The sequence below is a fragment of the Quercus suber genome, unplaced genomic scaffold (assembly GCF_002906115.3).
Source record: "Quercus suber isolate HL8 unplaced genomic scaffold, Cork oak 2.0 scaffold_763, whole genome shotgun sequence".
Classification (NCBI taxonomy): Eukaryota; Viridiplantae; Streptophyta; class Magnoliopsida; order Fagales; family Fagaceae; genus Quercus; species Quercus suber.
This window is the reverse complement of record NW_027070199.1, coordinates 11132-20030: the sequence shown is the minus strand read 5'-3', so window position 1 is coordinate 20030 and position 8899 is coordinate 11132. Positions and strand designations below refer to the sequence as shown.

The window sequence follows — 8899 nt, the reverse complement described above, 5'->3', positions numbered from 1 at the left end:
AATCTAAAAAGATCTCCAAAGAATTTAATTAATGTCGATGAGCTCGATCGTGTGCTCTTCTTTCCATCGCCCATATCCCCCACACCTCTGAGTCCCACAAACTTTAGGACTTTGACTCATTAACCATTTGGTAACTGCCACGTGATTCATTGGTACGCTATCACATACTCTCTCTCTGTCGCACCGAATTGATAGATACAGATCATATTTATTAAAAACAAAGGTGTTTCCTTTGGTTTCCCTGCTACACTTCTTTTGGCCTTTTATGTCAATAGAACAGATAAAAGAATATACATAAGTTTCAAACTTGGACAACAAAAGAAGTTCTCAAACTCCTTACGTTAACACTTAACACACACTCTCTCTCCTACCAAAAAAAAGTGACATGAATCTTCTAAGTTGTTTTAGTTTACTACTTATTATGTGGGTATTAAGCAACACTTTGTTTTCAGCTATAATTGATGCCAGATCAGAGCCTCCTAGACCTGTACCCTCCATTTCTAAGCAGTTTTTTGTTGCTGAGAGAATTCCCAGTTCTCAATTTCCTGTTAAAATGGAAGCTGAACCTCCAGGTACTTCAACAATGCAGAGGATTTTCTGTTTATGTCCTTTGTTCCACACCACCATGTACTTTCTCTGGTTTCTTCACTATTTGCTTATATGTGGATTAACGTGTTTGCCTTGCCTTGGTTCACAATCAAAACTCAAATTTGAAACCAGACTAAAGTAGATAGATTTTTGTTCTTGACATTTTTGAGATAATACACTTTTGCTCTGTCTGGTTTCTGACAATGCAGTACAAAGGTCTTCAAAATTTGAATCTTTGTTTGCTAGTCGTTTCAATTTTGAAAACCTAAAGGAAAGTTTACAAGTTTAGTCAACTGTACTTTATGGGATTAATCTCTTTTCTCCCTTTTTGTTTATGCCCTGTTTGGTTGCTAAGAAAATGTATCTAATGTAAGATAACTAAATTGCAAAGCTTAGTTTGTTTGTTCATTGTTGTTTTATTTCGTTAAAGCCAAAAGTTTCACTGAATTGTATTTTTGTTCTGATACGACTACCTTGCTTAGTTGTGATGACTGTGTGTGTAATTTTTCTTTTTAGTTGAAAGATGGAGAAAAAAAAAAATTGAAAAGAAAATCAGAAGATAGAAAGGAAAGATGGTAATTATTAACTAATGATGTTGGAAAATTTTCACTGCTTATTTCATGATAGTTAATTATTTGGTTTCGAGTTTCAAATTAGATATCTCTTTTCCAATGTCATAATTTCTGTGGTTTTCTAGAGGAATTAGTTATCTATATCTATTTTATGCAAAGCAGTCATAGGATTACACAGAGTATCACACATTCTTATGTTTATGTTGATCAATTTATTTTTTTCTTAATTTTTTTTGCTTAGTTTTATATTTTTTCAATCAGTATGTTTAGACATAGTTTTCTTATGTTAAAACAGGAGAGCCTGAGATTAGAGTAGTGCACCACCATGATTTGAATGAGAAAATTCTTATAGCGCTCATTGTTGCCTCCTCTCTCCTTGGTGGACTATTGCTGTTTTTATTACTTTTTTGGATCTATAGACAGAAAAAATTGAAGAACTCCAATAAGAAAAGCCGAAAGAGCTTAGGTATCCTCTATTCCTTGAAAATTGCTGTCAACATTTTTTCCCCCCGCTCGTATCTTTGTTGAGCTCTTAACCTTTTTTTTTCCTTCTTTTTTGTGTACTTTATCTATTTTTAAAATGATCTGAAGAGGCTGCAAAAGGGATCTCAATGAACCCAATTATGGTTAAGTTTAACTCCTTGAGGATGGCCAATAGTAAAGGTTCTCTTGCTATATTCGATTATCCATCATTAGAAGCAGCAACAAACAATTTCCAAGAAAGTAATCATTTGGGTGAGGCTGGTTGTGGACATATCTATAAAGCTCATTTTGATGAAAAATTGCTTGCATCAGTTAAGAGAATTGATGGTGTCACTCAAGACATGGAAAGAGAATTTGAAGTAATGATATCTCTTAAATTTAGTTGGGATTCAATTTTCTGCGACTTGAATTCCTTGTTTAATACTTTCTTCTTAATTGATTTGTGTGGAATTGCAGAATGAGGTGAATTGGTTGAGTAAAATCCAGCATCAGAATATTATTAAACTTTTTGGTTACTGCATTTATGGAGATTCAAGGTTCCTTGTTTATGAAATGATGGAGAAGGCTTCATTGGAAACTCAACTGCATGGTATAAGTTCTCTGTCAATGTTCACCAAAAGAACAACTTTATGTGTTCATTCATATTGTATTAATTTTTTCTCAATGATTTAGGACCTACTCAAGGATCAGCTTTAACATGGCATCTGCGAATGAAAATAGCTGTTGATGTTGCTAGGTAAGTCCATTTGCTCATTATGTTTCTACTTTTATCTACTTCTTTTTTTCCCATTTCTTATTTTAATCAAGTTGGTATTGTTATCAATATTGTTAGAGGATTAGAATATCTTCATGAGCACTCGCATCCTCCTGTGGTTCATAGAGACATAAAATCTTCTAATATTCTTCTGGATTCCAATTTCAATGCTAAGGTAAGATCTATATGTGACTCATTGAAATTGGAATTCACACATATTTTTGTTCTTTGGCACGTTTTTGAGGATGTTTATCCCTTTAATGAGATTTTCTTGATTCAGCTATCAGATTTTGGCCTTGCGGTTACTTCTAGCACTGAAAACAATAACTTAAAGCTTTCAGAAACCTTGGATTATGTGGCACCAGAATACCTTTTGGATGGTATGCTAGACTTTACACGACTTTCCACCCATATACTAATAATCATTGGTTTGTATTATCTGTATGTTTGTTTTATATTCCCTTGAGTCTTTTTGTGAAATCTTTAAAACTTTTGTTAATGTGCTGACATGCTCCTTATTCTGATAGGAACAATTTTATTTTATTTTTTCTTTTTTTGTCATTCTTTATAATTCTTATTTCAAGTCCCCCCCCACACACCCCCCCTCCCCCGGGGGGGCGGGCTGGCCCTCTGAAATTATTCTCAGATATTAGTGGGATGTTTCAAATATATGCATTGAGTTGCTGCTGATGGATGATATGAATTGTCTCTAAATTGCATATTAGCTGCTTAAGTTTATCAAGTTAATCACAAATATTGCAAATAATCTGTGAAATACATACATACAACGGCTCCCAGCAATTTCTGAACTCAGGTAGATGATCCTTTTGAATTACATTAATTGTGTACTCTTCATGTCACTCTGACCCTTGAAGAGCCTTAGTACCAAACATCCAAACCTTAATTTGCCTTTTTCATAGTTGTAATAGTATAGAAGTTGTTTAAATTGATTATCATTTTTCCTGTTGGAATATGCTAAGAATGTATGTTATTCTAAGCCTATTCCATGATTTGAGTTTTTATTGAGATATAAGGAACCTATAATATCTGCCAAGTTGCAAAAGACGGAGAAGGAATTCTATTTGTTCATTTTTCATAGAGTGGTAATTTACACAATATTTGGATGCTACAAGTGTAATAAGAGTTAGTTGTTTTAATGTGTCCCCTTATATCTAGTTTTCTAAATCCAAATAGAACCTAATTATGAGGCATTTTCTTGTATATAAAATTGTAAGATTATTTGTTGCAGGGAAACTAACAGATAAAAGTGATGTCTATGCATTTGGAGTTGTCCTTCTAGAACTCCTAACGGGAAGAAAGCCGTTGGAGAATCTTGCCCCAGGTCAATGCCTATCTATTGTCACATGGGTAAGTCTTCTTTTAAATCCCACCAAGCTTCCTTTTATGTACTAAATTTCAAGAAGGTTTCTGATGGTGCTTGGTGTTTGAATCATCTTTGACTTGCAGGCTATGCCTCAGCTTACTGACAGATCAAAGCTTCCAAAGATTGTGGATCCTGTAATCAGAAACATGATGGACCTAAAGCATTTATATCAGGTTTGTTGAATAAAAACATTAATATTCGATTACTTATGTGTCATTATGTGCTTGTATTAGTTGCTAATTATTGTAATTAATACAGGTTGCTGCTGTGGCTGTACTATGTGTTCAAACAGAACCAAGTTACAGGCCATTGATAACTGATATCCTGCACTCGCTTATCCCTCTTGTCCCTATTGAGCTTGGAGGATCACTCAGAGTTACAGAACCTACTAAGCCAGTCTGCCCTGGACCTTCCAACTGATTGCAGATATGTTGCTTGTGACTCTTACACATTGTCACATTTTATAATTACATCAAGGCAATCATCTGAATCACTGGATACCTTTCCTCTTGTTCCTGATCATTCTTTTTTTTTTCTTTTTTTTCTCTTTTTTCTTTTTCAGATACTTTTTCTCCTGAGATTCTTATGCAATATAGCCATTCTACAATTTTTTTTTGGGGTAAATAATACTAAAATTTGATGTAATTTTTCCATGACAATCTGAGAACATTTTTCCTTTTAGGTTAGACACAGATTTCCCTCTCTAGCTGTATTTATCAAGAAACCAACAGGGGATAAAAAAGGTATTATCAGAATGGAAAATTTCTGAAATCTGTATTTTTCTTATCCTATAATACGTAAACTGGTATTTGGAGGGGCACTCTTAAGTCTTAACTCTTTGCAGCACAGATGATATGACATTCGTCATTGTTCTTTGGTTGTTGATGTTGATGTTGGATTGTAGCTAAAACTGCAGATAATGAGCATCAATCACTTCCATTATTAGTTATTCTGGACAGCTTGTTATAGTAGTAAAAATGACAGGATTTATGAAGGGCTAGTTGTGGGTTTGGGTTAGGAGTTGTTTAACAAGGGATTATAGTGAAGAGGAAAGGATTGATAACATAGAGTAGCATTAAAACAGAATAAAGGTAAGGAGACAAAGATGAGGTGCACAGGTCTCACTTCTTGTGGGATCTCACTCACAACAAGAAGTATGGCACCTTGACACAAATAGATCCATTAATTTCTCAACATTTCATTCCCAAAATGACAAGTTACGACAGTAGATAGGTTGATAGATAAAGGTTACTTAAAAAGCACTTCATGTATAAGCGAGGTACACCAGATTGCTTCATGGTCTTTTTTTTCCCCCCTATAAGTCAGCTGATTGTCTCATGTCGAAGTACCTAAGGTTAAATATCCTACTATGTAACAAGCTCTATTTTATTTTGAAAAATGCATTGATTAGAAGCTAGTCTTCCCAGAAGTTCATATTACCACATGGGACCTTTATTTCACAAAATTGCAGAATAGTAGCAAATTTCATTATATGGCTATTCAAGATCCTATGTCAATCATTCCTCTGTCTTCTAACTTTTATCTCAAAAAAAAAAAAATAATAAATAAATAAAACCATTCGTGGTATACCATATAAAAAAAAAATGAGGTCTTGTCGCTGCCCTATAATCATTATGTATTGAATTTGAAGAAATCTAGATTAGTTCTACTCAAAAACAAAAATCAAATATGCTTGATTTCCTGCTCTAATACTATATTAAATTATTGATTTTCTACAAAGCAACTATTGAAAAATGGTAAATTTAATTATTTAATCATATACTTTTAACACCCTTTTTAAGGAACTCATTGGATTCAACACATGATTGTTACTTGTCTGCATTAATTGAACATGCATGGTCCTAATTATTGTAAGCCTAGTTAAATTAATATTTTAACATTACCGTTAATATGTGGGCCCAAATTCCTCCCTATTTTGTGAGGTCCAACATGTGAAATTTCAAAATAAAAATTTAAATGAGAAATAAAGTAGAGATAATATTCAAACCAAAAACACATGCTCTAAGACCATGATAAATTTTTTTTTACTTTTGAGAATCAAGACCATGATAATTTGATAAATAACTAATTGTTCCAAAAGCTTACTTCATATGTTAAACCATTTGGTGAATTTAATTTCTCAGCCCAAAAAAGAAGATGGTGAATTTAATCATTTAAAAAAATATTCTAACAAATCTTCTTCAACTAAAGGATTCTATGTTGAACCATTGCTTCTGCTCAACCATGAATTTTCAACTTCTCATGCTAGATTTTGCTTGTGATTTTAAGTGCCTTGAAGTTGGCTAATACCAGTCTTTACTCTTTACTGCCATAGCTACTAAAAATTGTTCACATGATCACATTTTGCTGTATCTCTTTTTTATCTTAACATTATGCGCATTAACTTATCCATAACCGTATAAAAAGAACACAGGCTTGGGAACTATCATACATATTACATTGTGAATCGCTATTGTTAGCGCCACTGTCCAAGTTTTACATGCTAGTAATCCTTAAAAATTTTCACCTACATCTCTTTCACTTGAGGTCCACAGCTCAAAGCTCTTAGCCTGACACAACAATACAAACTCACACTATTTCATCTACCATCATGTTTAAAAAGGAAATTAAACATTTTGTTATCATAAAAATGTAAAAATTATTTGAGTTCATGTTATAACTTATCTAGGAAGCACCTATAGTACGGGGACGGTACGACAACAAGGTCATCTTCAAAAAATTAAGACACGGGTACTGTAGATATATATATATGTATATACATATTTATATTGTCTAACATAAAAATGAAAAAAGAATAACAAAAATTTAACTCGTAAAAAACAAATTTAAAAATAAGTTACTCATGTGGGTGGGAAGGTGAGATAAATGTTTCGCGTGTGGCATTGTGAAATTGATCCAAGAAGCTCGCCTAAGCATACGCGGACAAAATAAAAGGGCAAAAGGGGGATATCTTAAAATAGAAATAGATTTGGCCTAATTCCATCCTGAGCGGGAAGAAGAAGGTGGAGGTTGGTGTGACTCGGAGGTACAGTGTGTTTCAAGCTTTCAGTTTTTTTTTTTTTTCTTTTTTTTTTTTTTTTTTGCACGAGTCATGTTCCAATCATGTCCCCGACCGTGTCTATTATTCTCCCTCCCCCTCCCCCCCCCAAAAAAAAGGCTGGGACACGCCTGTAACCATGTCCAACATGTGATCTTGATGTAAAACAGATAGCACGTGCCTTCTCGGAATAGAAAAGGCATCGAAAATTCACAATACATGAATTTTGGCAACGATGTCAAAATTGCATGAAATTTTATAAGTTGATGGGAAATAGCATTTTGATCAAGACACAAAATTATCTTGAGGGTCGCCCAAATTTAGGCGAATTCCTTCGTTAAGACCTCAAAAACAATGTTTTTGCTATTTTTAGTAATATTTGTTTTTACTTAATAACTTTTAGTTTAAATATCAAAATAAGGTCGTGCATGTTTTGAGATGTCTCTTAGTGACAAGATTTTCAATTTCCACAGTTATTTCAATTTCGCTATTTTTGGCAAAAATTATGATTTTGCCACCTAATTACGTGATTAGTGTGAATTAGGGTTTTTGGGCGTCTTCCTAGCCGTCCAAGGATTTCTTTTTACTATTTAAACATATTGTAACCTCCAAGGTAGTAGAGTTTTTAGATTTATAAAATAATATAGATTTTGTCTATTTCTCTATAGTGGATTCTAAAATCCTATCACCTTGTAGATTCAAGGGTCTTCTCGTGGATTCGAGATTTTCATTCAGACGCTAATTAACATGTTTAGTTTCTTTATTTTATTTTATTTAAAGCAATGTATTTTTTTTCTTGTAATTTCTGCAATATCGGTCTTGTCATGTCGAAATGCATTGTCCATGCTTTCCAGTAACAGAGAACAAATATGTGCTCAAGCCAATCACGGTCTATTAATGCTGACAGTACCTTTGTTTTCGTCTAATATCTCAAATAGGTATCCTGTAATAGTCATTTATGAGGACAGTTGCAAGTTTTATCCTTTTGTATTATCATCCCTTTCCACCTAGTTTGTCTCATAGTCTGTATTTCTTTTTTCTGGTCCATCTGGCATTGTAACTCAATGATTTTATAATGTTCTGAATTACATTATTGCATGAATGTAACATGATATGGCTGCCTTATTGTTCCAAGAACTTTAGTGTGCAAGCCTTGGTAGATCTGAGGAAAGAAACACTTCACTTTCTCTTGTCTCTCTCACATTTGTATTCACATGGGAGCGAGCAAACACATTCAAGGAATATAGATGGAATGGTTATATTCTAACCGACATCGATTCAATTTTGCTCTAAAAGTGATGGTAACACAACCTAGTGCTACTATGATTATAATAGGGTTAGGTTTTGCTCTCTATAATATAGTTTTGCATTGATGAAGTCAATTCACTTTCGCTCTTTTTACACAAAATCTATAAGGTTGAGATTTGTAATCAACAAAAAAGAAGAAGAAGAAGAAGAGAATAAATCAATTGAAAATTTATTGCTAGTAGACATTTAAGTTTTATTGCTTCTAAAAGCTCTAGAAAACTTATTCTATGATTCTATTAAAAAAATTACTTCCATATAAAGACATAACTTTGAATCAAATACTCTTAAGCATCTTCACATCAGGCAAATAAAATCCCAATCTCCCTTCCCTATGGAACGAAAACTTCTTCTTCTTAAATCCCTATTATAAAAAGTTCTTAAAATTATATGTTATCATTAAAGTTTTCAACGAACTTGGTTGACCTATTCACAACATCAATCACTAAATAGTTACAGGGCTTAATCCTTGCCTCTAGATTAATTTAATGTCATCATCTAATAATTTCTTCTGAGAGGGAAAAAGAAGTATAAGAAGCCAACAAGCTTGAGATACATGATGACAAATGAGAGATTTGTCTCAAGCACTAAGGTTAAAGTGCGAAACTAAAAATTAATTAAAAACAAAAAGAAGATTGATTTGTCACGATCTTCACAATGTTTTTTTTTTTTTTTTGAGAAACCGACCCTAGAAAAAGGGGAGGGGCTTACGATATATTAATAGTTTCTGCTAGATAAACATCAACAGAGCTTAC

At 33.2% G+C, this 8899-nt stretch overlaps 1 protein-coding gene across 1 annotated transcript; it reads left to right on the top strand.

The window, feature by feature from the left end:
• The first annotated feature begins 245 nt into the window (after window positions 1-245).
• LOC112022325 (probable receptor-like protein kinase At1g80640) lies at window positions 246-4601 on the top strand. The gene is made up of 10 exons (XM_024054889.2): window positions 246-572; window positions 1456-1626; window positions 1752-2002; window positions 2100-2232; window positions 2316-2379; window positions 2476-2572; window positions 2678-2777; window positions 3647-3765; window positions 3865-3954; window positions 4040-4601. Exons 1-10 carry the CDS (start codon window positions 386-388, stop codon window positions 4199-4201), a joined length of 1374 nt encoding a protein of 457 aa, XP_023910657.2. The 5' UTR covers window positions 246-385; the 3' UTR covers window positions 4202-4601.
• The last annotated feature ends 4298 nt before the right edge of the window (window positions 4602-8899 follow it).

Excerpts from the sequence above, each read along its gene's own strand:
- LOC112022325 (XM_024054889.2), top strand. The coding sequence starts at position 386 with ATGAATCTTCTAAGTTGTTTTAGTTTACTACTTATTATGTGGGTATTA. Across the intron at positions 2,003-2,099 it reads ACATGGAAAGAGAATTTGAA|AATGAGGTGAATTGGTTGAG; the intron begins GTAATGATATCT and ends GTGGAATTGCAG. Across the intron at positions 2,573-2,677 it reads ATTCCAATTTCAATGCTAAG|CTATCAGATTTTGGCCTTGC; the intron begins GTAAGATCTATA and ends TTCTTGATTCAG.